The sequence below is a fragment of the Rhinatrema bivittatum genome, chromosome 2 (assembly GCF_901001135.1).
Source record: "Rhinatrema bivittatum chromosome 2, aRhiBiv1.1, whole genome shotgun sequence".
Classification (NCBI taxonomy): domain Eukaryota; kingdom Metazoa; phylum Chordata; class Amphibia; order Gymnophiona; family Rhinatrematidae; genus Rhinatrema; species Rhinatrema bivittatum.
The window spans coordinates 395,860,531-395,881,009 of NC_042616.1; the positions used below are offsets into that span (position 1 = coordinate 395,860,531).

General features: G+C 44.3%; 1 protein-coding gene across 1 annotated transcript in view; it reads right to left on the minus strand.

The window, feature by feature from the left end:
- CTNND2 (catenin delta 2) overlaps positions 1-20,479 on the minus strand; it is a 2,320,710-nt gene that overhangs the window by 1,169,665 nt on the left and 1,130,566 nt on the right. Inside the window, 1 exon segment of the mRNA XM_029590042.1 lies at positions 4,869-5,041. Within this exon segment, the coding sequence (XP_029445902.1) occupies positions 4,869-5,041 (173 nt within the window).

The window sequence follows — 20,479 nt, forward strand, 5'->3', positions numbered from 1 at the left end:
GTGTCTGTACTGTGGAGCACCGGGTCATCACCTACAGGCCTGCCCAGTCCGTCCGGGAAACATCCTGACCTAAGTTCAGTTGGAATCCTGAACTTGGGCACAATGTCACCGGCCCCTCAGTCAACTGTCCCTATCAGTTACTCTGATTTGGGACTCCCGGTCCTTTCTAGTTCTCGCTCTAGTGGATTCCGAAGCAGGAGGAAATTTTATCCTGAAGGATCTAGTTCAACTGTTGGGTATAAATACCCATCTTTGGAGACCTCCTTATGCATTGCTTCGATTTACGGTGAGTCATTACCTGGCCGAATCTCCTTGACCACTGAGCCAGTTCAACTCCTCAGTGGCACCCTCCATGCTGAAAAAAATCGAATTACAGGTCCTAGAGAAATCCATTCACCCGGTAGTCCTAGGGCTACCTTTGCTCCAACGTCATTCCCCCCAATTTGATTGTGGCTCGCTCCAGCTGGTAGAATGGGGTTCCACCTGCCATCAGACTTGTTTACAAAAGGTAGTGCCACCCCCTGTGATTCCTTTGGCGACCACCTCCTCAGGCATACCAGCTCCTTATGCAGACTTTGAAGATGTCTTTTCAAAGCAGAAAGCGGACCTTCTACCACCTCTTCGGAGGTTCGACTGCCCTATCAAACTTCTGCCTGAAACCATGCCTCCCCGAGGGTGTACTTACCCTCTGTCCCTTCCTGAGACCAAGGCTATGATGTAGTACATCCAAGAGAACCTTGCTAAAGGGTTCATTCATCCCTACAGTGCCTACAGTGATGATGGAGCCCATTGGGCCCATACACTTTCACACTCACCAACAATAGATCACATCAAGGGTTCCAAATGACGGTCAACCCGAGGCTTCAATGGCGTTTGACTGAATCTTGATTAGCTCAATGGTATATAGTGCCATCCCTGGCACCACAGGTGCCTGCGGACCTCAAGAGCCCAGTGGCACCAATAGAGATCCTGGTACCAAAAGCATCTATGGACTGGCAGTAGCAAGGATCCCGGGGGGGGGGGGGGGGGCCTGCAGGCAAAGGCTCTGCAGACCTGACACATCTCATCGGTGCGCAGAGGAACTGATGACTGCCATCGACTATTCCCCTCGGCTCACCTAATCATCCAAGGATGTCGATGCTGCAAGTTCAATGGAGTCCCTCAACAACGGCTATGTCTGATGATAGCCTCGCTAGTGCTCATTAACACCGATGATGCACGAATCCAGATGGGGCCTCCGATGCCCCCCGAGATCATCGGCATCCATGGTACCCAATAGCCATAGGCCAGTGATAGGACAGCACAATGCCCCTCAGTGCCCCATCGGAACATTACCAAGGAGCCTCAAGGGCACTAGACCACTGCGCCTGGATGCCAAGGCATACCTGGGTGCCTTGAGTAATTGGAAAACCTGGAAATCGATCTGTTGAAGGCCAAAATCCCTGTTGCTTGAGGAATTCAGTGGCACTCAAGAGCTCTCAAGAGCCCTGGCAGTCGACAGCCTCGGAGACGACCAGGGTGCTCAGTGACGATCCCAGTGCCTTGACGGTGGTGCTCAACCTTGTCGAAAGTGGCAACGAATGGCATCAATGGCCAACACGCCTGATAGCCTCCATGGCAGCCCTGCACCTCGATGGCATCGAGGGTTTAGATGGTATTAGGGCAGTTCTGCACCATGATGGCATCAAGGCCACACACCACGATACCCCTGAGGGTGGTCATGGCACCGAGGTCACAGAATCAAGGACAGCCGCAGCATCAAGACCATGCACCTCAATGGTATTGAGGACTGCCGCAGCATTGAGGACACGTACTTCGACAGCATCGAGGGTGGCCACTCATGCATCTCAATGGGACCGAGGACAATCTTTGGCACGGAGAGCCTTGATGGTATGAAGCATTGAGAGCCTCAATGGCACCAAGGCATCAAGAGCACTGAGAGCATCGACATCAAGGGCAGCTCCGATGGCATCGATGGGGACCATAGCACTCGATGGCAGACCTGGTCCCTGACACTAGAGGTCGGTGCTGCTACTCCGCCACATCGAGACCCAAGGTGCTCAATGACTCTGGTGTATCAAGACTCCTTGTCCACAGATGCTTACATCGCAGAAGGCCCTTACTTTATCGAAGGCGGTCATGTACCCCGATGGCATCAAGGGCAGCCCGGCACCTCGACGGCGTCAAGGGTGACCATGGCGCTCAATGGCAATCCTGGTCCCCAACATGGTCCTGATATCGATGTGTCAGATCAACGGTGTACTGGTCACAGATGTGCAAGGGCAACCATTACTGGGCATGGCACCAAAGGTGTGACAGCAAGCTGCTTGCCAGGCTCCTGCTGACTTGCTCTGCCATCACTGACAAGCAGGAGGGGAGGCTATGTCATCCAGGGCTCCTGCCCTTGGAGACTATTTCCTTTGAATGAAAGGAGAATGAACTCTGCTTCCCACAGGAACACTGTGGTCGTCGATTTCTGCATTGACTGAACCTCCATTGATGCCAATTGATCAGTGAAACGACATGGAGCTCCTGCCTGGGTAGAACTCAGGCGAATCCCAAGTTCAGCCGCCTACATGGATCTCCCACAGACTGCATTCAGTCAGTCCTGCAGCACCTGACAAAGGTAGAAAAGCAGACAGAGCACGAAAGGCACAGACACTAAACTACCAGTGAAGTATTTTTTTTTTTTTTTAATAAGGGATAGAAATAGACTCTGCCAGACTACATAGTGACTAAGGCCCACCATGCAGCTGGCAGACAGAGGAGAGAAGAAGAAAAAGGAAAAGAAATAAAACTACCATAATGTAAAGGAGAAAAAACAGCCTTAGCTCTAGAAAATATCACCTACAATAACTGTGAGGAAAGAACAAAGCTAAATACTGTAACCACACAGCTCCATGGAAAAAAAGAGAACGAGGGATTCTGCCTAGGAGGCAGGGAGATAACTATAGCTGCACATGCTCAGTAGGACGTGTTTGAAAGTTCTAGATTTTTGAGATCAAAGTTCCATGCTGGGCTCCATCCGATGATTTCAGCCATGTGTGAGGACTTCCATCCTGCTTGACCTCGGATAATCATTAATCCTCTAGGATTATTAAAGGGTTTAGTTTTTTTTTTTCCATAGGCAAAAGACAAAATAGGAAGAAAATTCTTTGATAAAATCAGGCCCTTGCTATTGTGATATTTCAAATAATCATTGGACCTTGAGTCTAAAAATAAACATAAAATCCAAGTTAAGGTTCAGCCTGCAGAATACAATTTTTCAAAAGTTCATATTCCTACAATGTTATGCAATAGCACAAACACTCTGAATATTCAAACCAGGAAAACATCCCATGCTTAGAAAGAAAACATATTGTAGGTGACATCTTTTCATTGGACTACATGACCTTTCATCAGGCCTGTGCCATACAAGGGCAGCACTACCATTAGCTCAGTGGAGGAGTTTGCAGCCTGCTTGGCACTAGAAGGTGTGCTTCTATGTGCTCCTCCTCAAAATAGAAAGGCCACAGCCATTTTTGGGTGGAGGGTTCTTTCACATATTGCTAATCGGAAACAGTGCAGGATGAGCTAGAGATGAACCTGCCAGATTGTACAAGGAAATCACAGGCTCTAGCACAATGTCTTCAAAGCTGTAAAGAGTTCTAAGGTAAAAGGATAAGGGCAGGTAAGTGTATCTAATCCCAAACGTGGCTTTCAAACCCAGGATATCGGGATCGATCTGTTCAGAGGAACTCATAGTGATTTTTTTTTTTTTCCTGTGACTCTGTGGGCTTGCAGCACCCAAAGGACAAAAATAAATTGTGACAAAGGATGCTACATTGGTGAAAGGGGGTCAGAAGCTGAAGACAAAAAAAATGAACTTTCACAGAGAGGAGGCATCGATGAAAAGAGAAAGGTGATACTCCTGGGGGCAGGGGAGGGGGAACATTTTGCAAGACAAGACCTTAGGAGCAGGGTATTAAAAGGGAACTTCAAAACTACCCAAGGATTCAAAATTAAAATGATCAAACACTTTGAAGCAAACGCAGAAGGGCTTACTAGGGACATTGGTTCCTCATCTTTTACCATTATCAGACATCCAGACCTACTTACAAAGCATTTCTTCTTATAGACACAACATCCTTTATTACATCAGGCCCTTGGTCCTCTAGAGCTGTAAATTCCGCTGTATACTGTATCTGTATCAACGTTCCTATTCTTCTGCTAGCATTTCATCCTTCCCATCCTTTTACTTTACAAATCTTTACTACTGTGAAAACAAGCATCACAGTACCAGGGTAATACAACCTCTAATTTACTTGTAGGTTCATGCCTGTGTTATTCCGCCGTGACCTGGAGGAGAGTGTAACTCATAAAAGCTAGTCACAATTGTACTGAGTTGAATACAAAAAGTATTATTTACAACTTACTTGACTTAAATTTCCAAGTGAACAAACACGGCAACCACACTACTTTATTCTTGTTGAAAAAAAACAAAACAAAACAAATATAACGGCTTCTAGCGACAAAAGATGAATTGATGAGCAGGCCCAGTGAAAGGAATGAAAGTGATTTAACATGGTCAAGGAGAAAAGAGTTGTTTTCACTTTATTATTTTGGAGTGCAGTCCACTGACAATGTCCACACAATATTGGTAATCATCTATTTTCAGCCAGCCAGGAGCCATCTATTACATTCTGCATTTTAGCTTTGTACAGCCTGCAGTATCTACAGGTAATCACATTGCTACACAAACAACGAACGTGTCACTAGATAGCCTGGAGAGAGAAAAAGCTCCTGCTTAGCTGTGAGAGAGCAGAATAAAGTTTATTTTCTGAAAGGAGCATGCATGCAAGGGAAGTCCTGCCACCCTCTCAACCCACCTGACTATAGCTCTGTACGGCAGCTCGGACTTGGCTGCTGCGGGCTGAGAACTGCAGCGCTGCCGATTCACCCAGGGCCAGGGTCTGGTTGCTGTGGTAGCTGGACGAGTACTGCAAAGACCCTTCAGGTTTGGAGTTGAGCTGTAGCGAACTCTGGGACAGGAGGCTGGGTCCTGTGGGGAGAGGAAATTCAGAAGAGTTAGCAAGGGCTTCAGGGATGCACAAGGAGCACGCATTTTTCGAGCATGGCGGCGGAGGATCACAAAAAGGCAAGACGTCCTGCTGCGGCACTTCTGCCTATCTCATGACTTCAAGGGGGTCAAGTTAGTCGAGTGTCACTTCTCTACAAATTTAAATGCAAGAGTGGCAATTGATAAATCAAAGAAAATATAAGAAACACTTCCACTGTATTAAGGCAGTTACCCTCTTCAGCAAACACACAGTGAGGCCATTGCCTGGAAACACCGTTCTATTATTGGCTAAAAGTAAATGAAACCTCACCTGCGTTAGCATTGCGTGTGCAATAAATATATGAGGAGAAATATGACAGAATGATAAAAGCACACTTGGAAGTCAGCAGAATGATAACAAAAGAAAAAAGCAAGTCTGTGAAGAGGAGAAAAATTCCAGCATATCAAAAAGTTCAACATAATAGAAAATTATATTTGGAGCCCTTGATTTCCGGCACCAGGATTTTTCAAGATTCTGAGGCAATTATATGGCAAATCTGTAAAAAATATTTGCATCTCTGACTAGGCAAAAAAAGGTCACATTTTTATTGAAAACCTTTCACATTTTTTTAAACAATATTTATATACAAATACAAAATGTACCAAGTTCAAAAATCCAATATTTCTCAAGTAAAACATATGCTACACATTTTTAACTATGAAATGTTACTTTTGTTGGGAACTGAAATAGTGCAACCATTCTTTTTATATTTTTCTGAGTATATGTGCTTCTGTATGCTAAAAATGCCCTCAAAATCAGCAATTTGTCATGCTGCTAATTGCATAGAAAAGTATATGTGCATATATTGGACACATGGTAATAGGTGCATGAACTTTTGAATAGAGATTAAATTCTTCTTAAGGGGCATCCCTCCATCCTGAAATTATATCAAAGTCATCTTTTGGTTTAAGAAATCTTTAAGGAATCAGACATTCTGAATGACTTTCACTGTCCACTACAATCTCACCCCTCCCCTCCTGTTCCCTTCAGCACAGGAGGAGGGGCTGGATTAGGGAGCACTGTGCCTCTTCTCTCCTCTGCTCTCTCTGCTTCATCCTCAGCTACACTCCTTTCTCCTCCTGTTCCCTGCAGGCTGCTTGTGAAGGAAGAGGCTGTAGCAGGAGGTGGAGAAAGAGCTGAAACTGAAGGCAGGCACCCTGTAGCTTTCTTCACTTGATTGAATTAAGAGGTAGGGAAGCTTTCAGGTTTGTTAATTGTGCAGCTGGCTGTATGTGGCAACAGGCTAATTACGCAGTTTCTTCTTGGGGGCAGAATTGTGGGAGACTGGGGGCACTGATTATACAGAAAATGGCATGTTAACACGTGAATTCCATGCAGCCAACCAAAACTCTCATTGTTTAGCATAGTTAGCCTATTACTAAGGATAGGCTTCATGGATAAAAAGGCAATCTGGTTTCAAAGATTCGAGAAAATCATGGGAGAGCAAGTTGTTCCCGGGGTCATATTGAGGGTAAATTTCATACCGACTTCTGCGGGTAAAGAAATGCTTTACTTGAAAACATGGTCCTTTAGAAAATTGCCTGATGAATACATGCATACTTTTACAAGCACAGGGATGAGATGTTCCAAGAGGTGGAGTCTGGGTGGGATTGGACTTTATGTACTTACTTTTTGACTTTATGCATGTAAATTCTGTCATCAAAAACTACATACATCAAATTGCAGGTATGCACGTAGCTCTGCCGGGATAATTATTCAAAGTGGACTTGCAGGCATACATCCTCTTTGAAAAAAATTGTTGTAACTTGGGCGCATAAGAGCTGAAAAAAACTGATGTCACAAAATGATCCCCCCTCCAACCCCCATCACGCTAAGAATGACTCTTTCCCTGGCCATTCTCCTGCAGGGTCCATCAAGGGATTTTCTGATTCCCTCCGTAATTCCCATGGCTCAGGGGGACAGCCAGATATATGACTCTGAGAAGCATCACCTGAAACCACGGAGAATATTACTTTTTCTTTTACAGCACAACATCCTCCTCTGAGAGTACAACTGCACACCCTTGGGCGGCTTTTCCACCTTGCTGACTGTCAGAGTGCAGGTGGTGTGAAATGCCTCTTTAAGAAGCTTTTCAGAATAAGATAGCACCTTATTCTCCCCCCATCTCTTTCCTTGCAAATGAGCTTGAACTCAATTAGTTTAAGGCATTCTTTGAGTGGCTTTGTTTAGTTTCATTTAATTAAATCCAATTGTTCAACAGATAAAATGGTAAGAAAGTGCCTTCTTCCATAGTACATTAAAACTATTGATCGGTGGCAGTTTGAAATATGGCTCTGGTGATGTAATCCTGTATTTCCCTTAGGGATGGCTGCCTTTAATAATGAATCCTCCCCATGTTCAAGAAAAGCCACCCATCCCCCCCTCCCCTTCTCAATCTCGCTGACTCTCCAAATATTTGTAATGCAGAGTATGATAAAAAAAAAAGACAGGCCTTGTATTTTACACCGTACTGTCAGTGAAGCATTATGGTGCTTCTGGCTAATAATTTAGGTTTACCCTAATAAAATCTATTATTATTGATCACCTCATTACTGTCAGGTAAACTGAGTCTCAAAGAGACAAAAGGTTTCCCAAGGCTGACAAGAGTGAGAGGGTAAAGAGAATTTGATCTCTCATCCGAGCAAGTCTCTTTTTTTTTTTTTTTTTTAATTAATCTTTATTGGGTCAAAGAAACAAAACAGACATGAGAGCGAACTTGAAACAGCTATGAGATGAGTACAAGAAAAATGCCACGACATTGGTAATATTCAGAATACAATGACCCAAAGCTTTCAAAATAACCCCTCCCAAAACAGAGGCATCAAACTATGAAAACGGAAACAATCACATCTCATTCACTCATGTTCACATGACAGCACACATCGCAGACAACCCGAACAGGACTAGCAAGATAAAAGAAAGAAAAGAAAAAAAGGCAATTAGAAAATTATATAGAGTCCTGAAGCACTTTGTGCCAACAGAGAAAATAGCCTTTTAAGGTTCTAAATGCCTTGCAAAATGCCAGCTCCCTTCTCCGAAAAGATTCCATGTGTACGGTATGGGACATCAATGCTTTCCATTCTGTGAAAGAAGGCGCCTCTTCTGACTTCCAGTTAGCTAAGATAGCTACTGCAAGAAATTTTCTACCCCCCTGCGGAATGAGGTCCTGCTTATCCCACAAGCATAAGAAAAAGGACTTCCCCAACCAAGTGATGGGGCAACCAAGCAATCTGTTCAGATAGGTGGTAACACGGCACCAAAAAGGCAACAATTTGGAACAATCAGTAAACATATGACAAAGATCCCCGGGGCCATTTTGCATTTTAAACAGGTATCTGAATCCCACAGTTTCATTAGACCGTCCCGGACCCTGGTAATCTAAGTTCTATGTAAAAGCTTGAACTGAATTTCCTGCATGGAAGTGGCAAGAGAGTGCTGATATATCAATTTAAAGGCACAGGACAATAAATGCGATGAAATCTCAGTGTCCAGATCTGCACTCCATTTAGCAGTGAGGCAAGCCAAATGTGGAGCAGGCAGATCAGAAAGGAGCTGTCTAGCCCAGACCGCGATTTTATTGAATTTGGCAAGTCTTCTGATTTGTAATTCATTCTTCAAAAAACATAGCATGCACGGGACACCAAACAAGATTAATTACAGCATCTCTCAGATGCGATCGCAAGGGGGCCGACGCAATATCATGCGTGCAAAAAATTGTGTGTCCGATCTGGATAGACTTTTTTTTTTTAAACGCACACACATCCCCTCTCTTGGGTGCTCGATGCAATACTCAAATGAGATGGCATGCTAAAAGGGACATGCAATGGATAAATTGTGCATCCCTCATTGTGTCCATGGCATTGAGCACCCAGGAAAAGTGGCTGTGCACAGGTGTGCAAAATGGACACTCAATTTTCTGAGCATCTGTTTTCCTAACCCATGCACAGCCACGGGTTAGGAAAACGGACACTTGTACATTGAGCTTCCTTTTTTCTAACCTAGCTTTCTTTGGTTCCTCCTACTGAGTATCACAATGATATTAAGTAGGAGGAACCACAGAAAAGCTGTATTTTTTAATTTTCTAAGCATGGCTTGATGCCTTAAAACTTATTGCCAGCTCTGGGTTGGGGTTAAATTTTGAGGGTTAAAATGTCTGCATCGGGAGCACATTTTTTTTTTTTTACATTGGGGGTACTAGCTAATAGCATCATCAACATGGCATCTGCATGTGATGAGCGCTATTAGCTATGCGCCAGTATGGATTCGTGTTTTGGACATGATAACCCCGATATGGCATTGGATGAATGTCTAGCATGTCCAAAACATGCATTCAACCACGCATTTAGCAGCGCACTGAGCACAGCACCCAATATTGCTTCGGCCCCTTAGCTGTGTAGGTGATGTAAACAGCTGGGAACATATCTGCAACTGCCTTGGGCATATTCAAAGATTAATGCCTTTTGGAATGAGGTTCTCAATTCATGGATAGTGCACCCTAGGGAAAAACACCTAGGGAGCTTCAATGTCATTACTGGTAATGTCACTCGTTCCCTTCTTTCAGCGTTTCCAAAGTGTTTCCAAAGGATCGCTTTGGAAATGCTGAAAGAAGGGAACGAGTGACAGCCTAAACATTTTGGAGCAATTAAAAGAGATGTCATATTGCCCCTGACGAAGCATTCAAGAAACATGAGCAGTGTCGGGTGGGCAGAATAACATGATCGCTCCTTTAGCGTCCTAATCGCTCATCTTGAAAGGATAAGTGTTAAAAAAAAATATATATATAAGTTTACTAAACATTTTAAGAAAACAAGTGAAACCAAGACCAATGATTATAAAGGTTAAATGAGACTACATACGATGGTATTCATGTAGCAAATAGGTATTTAATACCTTTGAAGAGGTGAGAGTGTATTCACACAACAAAATGTTCTCTCACATAATATATGAGGTCTGGTCTCACAACCAAAAAAAAAGGTTTCCAAGCTATAGATGATGTTCTGTTGATTATATATGGATAAACTTATCCGGCTAATTTTGGAGGACAGTCAGTGGTGCAGCCGCACTATTGAATATAGTTGGCTTCATTAAAGACAGCAGGATAAGTTTAATTGGCTAATTTTAGAGCAGCTCTACAGCATGACCAGAGTTAGCTGAATGTTATCCGGCTAACTCTAAATATCAGTCTCACCTTACTCCTCCCAGAAACAACCCAGGAATGCCCCTAACATTATCCAGCTAAATGTTAGCTGGACATGTGCCCAGAATATTCAAAAGTCAGCAATTAGCCAGATAAAGTGTGAGTTATCTGGCTAAATGCCTCTGAATATGGACCTCAATACATTTTATTGAAAACACATTGCAGTTTTATTTTCTTCATTTTATTTTTTGAACAGTAGTTCTTGCATCCATTCGGTACAGTCATCCTCCCAGTCTATCCTACTTTGTGCGGTCAAACGTCACCCAAACCATAAACACTCTTTAAAAAGTGACAGAATTACATTTATTCAATAGCAAGGCCCCTGCAACTGGACGTTGTTATCACGTTACTTAAATTACAGATAATCCCGGGCACAGCTGCCCAAGCAATGTTTGTGTGAATGCTGATATCAGGTCAGGTGGCCCTTGTAAACAATCCTGCATGGGCAAAAGCTGCTTCATTAGCAGCCCAACAACTGAGCCCCAGACCTGAGAAATCCACTGGATTACTCTGCATTCAGGAAAGGTTTGAAGGTTTAGATGTTTTCCCTATTAGGTGGCCACTGGCTTTTAGGGATATAGGGGAAGACTGTTCCCATTATGCAGGTTTTGTGAATTTGGCTCTTGAAATATTCGTCAGGATTTTTATCAGTAGAATTTATGGGGGAGGCACCGAGTTTTATTAATTAGGTTATATTTAGGAGATTATTCAGATGACTATGCTTAAATTAAGATGGGTGGTAGTGAAGAGGAAGAGAGGATTACAACCACATTTTAGTTGGCAAAAGGATTCCTGGAAGCTGCAGGTATTGGTAGAGCTGGCTGGGGAGAGTGTGACGGTGTTTTAGTGCTTGGGAAGTGGGCAGTGGGAAGGATAATGGGTAACTGGTGGAGATCTCAGCAGGGCTGGTTGGAGAGGGTTTAAAGAGCTCTAAAGTGTGATAAATAGGCAATGGACAGGGGTATGTGCATAAGGCTAGCTCTAAAGTGAATGGCATCCAGGGAAAATTTGTCAAGGGCACCCCCTTAGACATTCTCTCCCTCTTCCTCTCTCTCCAGGTATTCTCCTTTGCTTCATTCTCCCCCTTCTCTCTCCCTCCTTCTAGACAAGCCCTTCCCCTTCTCTCACCTTTCCCTCCTTCACTCCACACAATCTCTCTTCCTTCCCCCATCTCTTCAGACATTCCCTCCTCCTTCTCATACACATCTCTTGTCCTCACTCTACCACGGTCCCTACCATGACTATTACTTCAAAAACTTTACAGAACAAAACCAGATCAATTTATATTAATATGGAATTCAAACATACTACCCCACTACAGTTTTATAAATTGTCTTCTTTTTGATCTATAAACCAGGGACAACGGCATAAATAAACAATTATGCATTTATTTATTTATTTATTTATTTATTTATTTATTTTGTATACCGACATTCGATCGAGATATCACATCGGTTTCCAGAAAACAGGTTGAATAGAGCCGGAACTGCCCTATTTTACATTGTAACAAGAGAACAGTTGATTAAACAATAAATATAAGGAACATTGTAACATATGAATAAAATTAAAATTAAATATTAGATGTGGGTATATAGAAATGGCATATAGCCTATATACAATATGTACAATATGACTTGGTTATGAGTAGGGTGGGGGACAGGGAAAAGGGAGGTTACGAGAAGGGTGGGGGACAGGGAAAAGGGAGGATAGAGAAGGGGGGAGGGGTTATGCGTTCATGCAGAGTAGAAGTTATGCGGTAAGGCTTTCAAGAGCGTTTATTATAGGATGTTGGGGTTCAGGAGGGAATGCTTTCAAGAACAGCCATGTTTTGAGCTGTTTTTTAAAGACTTGCGGTGAGGGTTTGTTTCTGAGCTGTGGGGGGAGGGAGTTCCAGAGGGTAGGGCCAGCTATTGCAATGGCTCGTTTGCGTGTTGTATTGAGGTGAGCATTTTTAAGAGTTGGGATGGAGAGGAGACCTGAGTTGGTGGATCTGAGATTTCTTTGTGTGAAATATGGTTGGATGTTGTTGTTTAGCCAGACCATTCTGTTGTTGTTTATTTTTTTGTGAAGAAGGGTGAGGGTTTTATACTGGATTCTTTGTGTGATGGGCAGCCAGTGGAGGTCTTTGAGAGTGGGTGTGATGTGGGAGGATTTTCTGTGATTGGTGATAATTCTGGCGGCGGCGTTTTGTAGAACTTGGAGGGGCTTGATGTGGATTTCAGGAAGTCCAAGGAGGAGGGAGTTGCAGTAGTCGAGTTTTGAGAAAATAATTGATTGTAGTACTGTTCGGAAATCATGCGGTTGGAGGAGAGGTTTGAGTTTTTTAAGTGTTTGAAGTTTGAAAAATCCATCTTTGATTATATTGGAGATGTGTCGTTTAAAGTTGAGTTGGCTGTCGATGGTTACTCCTAGGTTTTTTGTGGATGGTGTGAGTGAGGTTCTTGATAAGTTTGGCATCCCAGTGTTGTTTGCGCTTCCTGTGTTGTTTGAGGGGGTGCTCTCGAGGGGGGAAGCGGGACGGTCGTCCTGGATGTGAATGATTTCTGTTTTGGCTTGGTTGAGGCAGAGAGATAGTTGTGATAGCAGTTGAGATAAATTTGAACTGAGTTTGTTCCATCTTTCCATGGTGAACTGAGTTTGTTCCATCTTTCCATGGTGAGTTCAATGGATTTGGTGATGGGGAGGAGAATTTGAATGTCGTCTGCATAAACGAAGTAGGCGAGGTTGGCATCAGAGAGGTATTTGCATAGTGGGAGGAGGTAGATGTTGAAGAGGGTCGAGGATAGTGAAGAACCTTGAGGGACGCCATGGGTGAGGGGCACTTGGGAGGATTCAGAAGAGTTTGTCTTGACAATGAAGGATCTGTTAGAGAGGTATGATTTGAACCAGTTGAGTGTAGTGTCTTGCAGACCGATCTCTTTAAGTCTGGTGAGGAGAGTTCTGTGGTTGATGGTGTCAAATGCGGCTGATATATCGAGGAGGATCAGTAGAAATGTCTTGCCACTGTCTCGGCCTCTGAGGATGGTGTCGGTGAGGGAGAGGAGGAGAGTTTCTGTGCTGTAGAGTTTTCTGAAGCCGTGCTGTGTTGGATGGAGAAGATTGTGGGCGTCGAGGTGGTCTGTGAGTTGATTGTTGACAGTTTTCTCGATGATTTTTGCTAGGAATGGGAGGTTGGAGACTGGTCTGTAGTTTGCAGGATCAGATTTGTCGAGTTGCGGTTTTTTTATGATTGGTTTGATGATGGCGTTTTTGAGTTTGTCTGGGAAGATTCCTTGTTCGAGGGATAGGTTGATGATTTGGGTTATAGGTTTGGCAATAATCTCTCTGATGAGTTTTAGGGTTTTGATGGGGATGGAGTCTACGGGGTGGGATGCTGGTTTGGTTTTTTTGATGAAGGGTTCAATTTCTGTAGATGCAACAGAAGAAATGCATGCACAGAAGAAATGAAATATACATAATATACAAATTCAAGAGTCACCTCAAAAACAGCAACACAAACACTGCTTCCAGGCACTTTGGAAATAACAAAAAAACAACAAAAAAACACTTTCTAAACCTAATTAGCATATCTGCCATACCAAAACAGCACTAACTCTCAGGAGTCAAACAAATATTATACCAGGCCCCAGAACATCAATAGACCTTCTACCAAGAAAACAGTATAAGTCAGTCTGATATAGATTAGGGGTGTGCAGACAAAACATTTTCTTTTTTATGTTTCATTTTTATTTTTTATTTATGTTGGGTAGTTTTGCTTCATTTTGTTTTAGTTCTCACTAAATTTAGCGGATACTAAGACGGTAACTTTTAAACCGGCCTGAGGGCGCATGTGCACAGGTTCATTGGCCCGTGTCCAGGGATGCGGCTATTTTATATCAGAGGTGCGTATATGCGTGCGTGTTATAAAAGTGCCTGGCTGTGCGCACATGTGCAATGATATTTAAGTGGGTGCATGCTTATGTGTGCAAATCCCTCTTCCACCGCATAAGTGGGGGGATTTTCAAAGGGATGCACTCGAATGCATTTGCCAGCTTTACCAGTCACACTCTCAGTTCATCCAGTTAACCCTCCTAGTTTAATACCCTGTACACCCTCCAGTTACCCCAGACCCTTTAAACCCCTCTTAAATAGCTTTTTTTTTTTTTTTTGGGGGGGGGGGGAGATTTACACGCCATCCATAGCAGAAGTAAAGTTATGCTGCAGGGGGCCTCGGCGTGTGCTAGATCAGTGGTCCCCAACCCTGTCCTGGGGGCCCACCAGCCAGTTGGGTTTTCAGGATATCCACAATGAACAAGAGAAAATATGCATGTTATGGAGGCAGTGCAGGCAAATTTTCTCTCGTGCATATTCATTGTGGATATCCTGAAAACCCGACTGGCTGGTGGGCCCCCAGGACAGGGTTGGGGACCACTGTGCTAGACCCCACAAATATTTATGTGCAAATTGATGGTGAAAGTCCTGAAGTGCCCATGTACAGCACAAGTCCTGCCCAGACCACATCAATGCCCTACCCCTTTTTGAGAAGTTGCGAGATGCGCGCTCAGCGGCATTTACGTGCATATCTGGTCGGCTTTTAAAATTCGCTCAGCACGTGCAAGCCCAACATATTCGCACATCCCCTACTTCTGGCGAATGCTGGGCTTTTAAAATGTAAGTTATTTATTGCACACTAAAAAATTAGTGAGTGCTAAATCAAAATGAAACAAGCAAAAAACACGACAGCACATCCCTTTTATAGATCCCCACACAGAGCCTACTTGCTAGCGGAATCCCTCACCTTGGTCACACTCTCAGAACACAGAGAGACCCTCACCTAACACAGAATAAGGTACCACACATTAGAAAGAGAAATATGTAGGAAAAAACTGAAATGGAAACCGCAAGAACTAAGAAGCCACACACTGCATGCATGCAACACTGGAGAAAAAGAAATCCACTTTCTCCCATACAGGGTGGCCATATGTCCAGCTCTTTGGCCCCTGCCCTTATAACCAACAGGAGTGGCGCTCATATTATGACTGCCCCTGTGAAGCAGAGGAAGCCAATGCACTATATTAAATGCTACTTATCTTGCTGGCCATGTGCCTTGCAGGTGGCATTGGCATGGTGGTATAGCCAGTCTACCAGGCTTCGGGGAGGTTTAGCTTTCTATATTGGGTGCCTATGATTGCACTGCTGCTGCCTGCCCCGCCTGCTGACCAGCCCAATGAGCAATGCCAGCGCTGCTCAGGGCTCCCCTCATCTCACAGCTTCCCGGGCAACCTCCCAGCTCGTCCTACCCAAAGACGTGCCCTGTATAATAGGTGAGAGCTGGGAGAGTTGGGGGTGGTAGTTAGGGATGTGGGACAATTGAAATATTTGGGGGAAGGTAAATGGAGATTACATTTTCTGATGGCTTGATGCTGTATATTGGTTGTTTGCTAATATTTTGTTTATGTGCACTATTTTGGTTGAGCCGTTTAACTTATAAAGACAGTTTATAAATGATTAAATTAAATAAAACTGACTGCAGGAGGCTTCGGTTTCAGAATCTGCTCTGTTTTAAACATCAGCACTTTTTTTTTCCATTAAAATCTTTTAACGTGGTGCTTGTCACTGATTCTATTCCAACGGCTGAGGTCACTGCAGGAATGCACTTGCACAGGCAGAGCTATAGGAATCTCCTTCCCACATTAAAATTATAAACCAATTTCCCATTATCACAGTATGATACTAAAAACAGAACAAAGAAGGATTCTTTTATACAAATGCTTATTTCCCTCCAAATGTCCAGCTTCATATGGTGAGTACAGTAAATTGTAATATTCAGTGGTAGCCTTCGTTTAAGCCTTTCCCTTCCCAATAGGACTAGGGTGGCCAGTACCACATCCCCAGAGTACAAGACAACCCCTTGGTAAAAGCCATTTACCAAGTTTAAAAGACTGACCCTCCTCTGCCAACTCTCCTCCCTGGCAGTCAGATCAGCAGCAATGATAGACTGGCAGCATGAGCACAGGATAACCCTGCACGCCCAGTCTCTGCAGCTGCTCCTTCTCCCCCTCCTATGCTTCCTGATTACAAAAGAAGCACGCACCATGGGAGAAGAGTAGCTGAGTGGATAGGGAGCACACACTCACCCTGCTGGTCTGCCACTACTCTGCCCATAGGAATGTGTCCCAAGAAACTAAAAAGAACCTGAAAAACAGGAGGGAGAGAAACCTGGGAAAGGATGCTTGACATGAATCTGAGGAGGAAGAGGGTGATGGAGAGGAACCTGGGTAGATGGAGAGGAACCTAAGGGAACGGAGGGGAGAGAGAAGAAAGAATACAATGGCAGGTGTTGTGTCCGTCGGTCACAGACAGCTGCGACCACTCTGCCTTACCTCTTTTCTTCCCTTTTCCTCCTCCTTGGGCTGCCTCCGGTGCCGAGTGCCGAGGCGTCTCCAGCTTAGCATGGGCGTTCCAGTCCGCCATGCTCACTCCCGTGGCCTCCTAGGGCGCGCGCGCACATCTCCTACGCTCAAATACACTTCATGGCGGGAACCTCGGGGGCGTCCCCACCGCACGACGTCAGTACTTCTGGGTATTTAAAGCCTCCGCTTCGCTACCACCTTTGAGTTAGCAAGGACTTCGGTTTAAGCTACTCTGACTGCTCTAAGCTGCACGCTTAGACGCCGCTCTACACTCCAAGGGCCTCGCTCCCTTAGAAGCTCAAGGCACTCGCTCCTCGGTGGTCTCTCGCTTCCATAACCCTTCAGGGCCTCTACTAACTGAGACAACAGCTCCTCGGGATCTCTCTCTCTTATTCTTTTCAGGATCTCCGGACTATCAGGTACTCAATCCTCAAGGGCCTACCAGTCTATGTAACCTGTACCACTGACCTTCAGTCCCACCATCTCACTACCAGAAAGATGCCTACACTCCTGTAAGTACCTCTACGATCCGGTTCTCCAACTCCTCCCACCAGGCTCGATGTTGCCCGTACCGTGGGTCCCCACCTCTCTTGAACATCTGGGTGAGATTCTTCATCTGAGACTGTTGAACGTATTTGCACCTCACAGACCTCAGTGCCTTACCTTCCTGCTTCATAGTTCATACCATCTATCTACAGCAGTACAATAAAGCCTTCCATTCATTCCGTGTCTGCTATCTGAGTTTAGCCTATCGCTGGGGTTCCCCACAGGGCCCATCCTCGTGGGCGGAGTCATCTCCACAGCGACCAAGGATCCACAATGCCACAAACACAGCAGCAGGCAGAGATGACTAGGATCCTGGTAGGGGAGGAGGTGATGGAGAGGAGTCTGTAGGAGAGGGGAGGAAATGGAAAATAACTTAAGGGAGATGAGATATGGAAATAGAGATCAGAGAGAGAGACAGAGAAGAACCTGATGGGAGGGAGACTGAAATGGGAGAGAGTAGACTGAGAAAGACCTGCTGAGGTGGGGGGATGAGAAGAAACTGGGAGGATCAGAAGGGAAAGGGCACAAGGAAAGATGAAAGTGAGAAGGGGAATGAAGTAGGAAGAAGATATGTTAGTGATAGAAGGAAATGCAAAAGTGGCATTGTAAGACTCAGAGGTACAGGTAGAGGTTGATGAGAAAAAAACAAAATTGCTTAACAGATATTTCTGTTCACTGTGGAAGGGCCTGGAACAGGGCCACATAAAACAATACAAATAAGATTGAAAGTAAGGTAACCTGAATCAACTTTCAGAACAGTGTGTTCATGAGTTGTTAACTAAACTTAAATAAGGTGAAGGGGCTGGATGGGATACATTAAAGAATCCTAAGGGAACTTAGCTGTCCTGGCAGCTTCACTGACTGACCTTTCCAATGCTTCTTTAGAGTCTGGAATAGTTCCGGAGAACTGGAAAAGGGCAGATATGGTTCCTGATCATAAAAGTAGAAGTGAGAAGGAAGCTGGCAATTACAGGCCTGGTAGTCTGACCTCTGTGGTGAGGTAACTAATGGAATCGCTGCCAAAGCAGAGGATAGTGCAATTTTTGGAATGGAATGGAATGCAAGATCTGAGGCAGCATGGTAAAACTTGTCAGACAAATCTGACCAATTTCCTTGATTTGGTGATCAGAGAGTTGGATAAAGGGAGAGCACTAGACGTACTGTACTTGAGCCTTTGACACGGTTCAAAATAGAAGATTTATAAATAAATTGTTCGCCCTTGGTATAGATCCTAGAGTGACTGACTGGGTTAGAAACTGGCTGAGCAGGAGGTGACAAATGGTAGTGGTAAATGGAGTTTCCTCTGAGAAGGGGGTTTTTTACTAGTGCTGTGGCCTCAGGGATCAGTCCTTGGACTGGTTTTTTCAACATTTTTATGAGTGACATAAAGAAAGGGTTGTCGGGAAAGGTTTGTCTTTTTGCAGATGATGCATTTAGGATGCAAAAACCCAAGGGAAAGGTACAGTATTGATGGTAAAATTCTTCTAAGCACAAAGGAAGAGCGGGATCTGGGGGTAATTGTATCTGATCATCTTAGGATGGCCAAACAGGTGGATAAGTGACAGTAAAAGCCAGAAAGATGCTTGACTGCATAGGGAGAGGAATGGTCAGCAGAGAAAGGGAGGTGACATTGCCCCTGTATAGGTCCCTGGTTAGACCTCACTTGGAATACTGTGTACAGTTCTGGAGACCACAACTTCAAAAGGATATAAATCAGTTGGAGTTGGTCCAGAGGGTGGCTACTAAAATGGTCAGTGGTCTTTGTTTTAAAGCATATGGGGACAGACTTTAAGATCTAAAGATGTATACCTTAGAGGAAAAGCAAGAAAGGGGAGATATGATAGAGACATTTAAATTTCTCCAAGGGTTCTATGCACAGGAGGTGAGCCTCTTTCAATGTAAAAGAGGCTCTAGAGTGAGGGGTCATGAGATGAAGTTCAAAGGGGATAGACTCAGGAAATACTTCTTTATAGAGAGGGTAGTAGATGCATGGCACAGCCTCCCAGTGGAAGTGGTGGAGACAAAAATAGTATCTGAATTCAAGAAAGCATGGGATAAATACAGGGGATCTCTAAGAAAGTAATGAGAATTATAATGCTAAATTAATTGGACAGATGGGCAGACTGGATGGACCATACAGTCGTTTTCTACCATGTTTCAGTTTCTATGTCATGTATGAAATTCAGTCAAAGGTTTTTTCCATTCATGGTCAGATTCAGAAACAGAATTGTGAGCCTTTGTCTTGCTTAATCTGGACATAAGACAATTTCTTAAAAATCAGGCCTGTCCTGTATAAAACAAGTTACTTAGCCACCCTAAGGAGCCGATGCAATACCATGCAGCAAAAAAATGTGCGTCCAACTTGGACACACATTTTTTTGAACGTACGCACATCCCTTCTTTTGAGTGCTTGATCTCATATATTCTAATGAGCTGACATACTAAAAGGGACACGCAATGGATAATTTGCGGGTCCCTAGCTCGTCCATGCCATCAAGCGCCCAGGAGAAGTGGCTGTGCACAGACAAGGAAAACAGACACTTGATTTTCTGACCGTCCGTTTTCCTAACCTGTGCACAGCCACTGGTTAAGAAAATGGACACTCATAAATTGAATGTCCCTTTTTCTAACCTGACCACTGTCAAGTTGTTGTTGTTGTTTTGGTTACAGCTTTCTGTGGTTTCTCCTGCTTAGTACCACAGCTCTGGGCTGATGTTAATTTTTGAGCTTTAAAATGTGCACTTTGGCTGCACATTTTTTTTTTAATCAGGGGCCCTAGCTAATAGCCTTATCAATATGGTATTTGCATGTGATGAGTGCTATTAGCTGCGTGCCGGTATGGATGCGCGTTCTGGACGCGCTAATCCCGATATTGCATTGGGCGTATGTCTAGCGTATCCAAAACGTATCAGCCTCCAAGTAGGATGAATATAATTATATTCTACCTGTCCCATCCCCCCTTCCCATGCACAACCCACAGAAATGCAGAATGCCGAGGGGGAGGAGATATATCTGCCCCTTCCTCTGCTTGCAGTACAGGTCTGGGGGATGGGAGTTAGAGGTTGGTAAGAAAATGGGCCATTTAGAGTTGTAATATGGTGCATGCAGGGGGATGGGGGAGATTCTGACCTCAGGATTTAAAGCTTTCTTTCCCCCTCTCCCCCCCCCCCCCCCCCCGTTGAAGTGGATGGAGGCTGGTTGGAGGAAAAGAGGGGGGAGAGCTGCACAAAATGCATGAAGGGGAT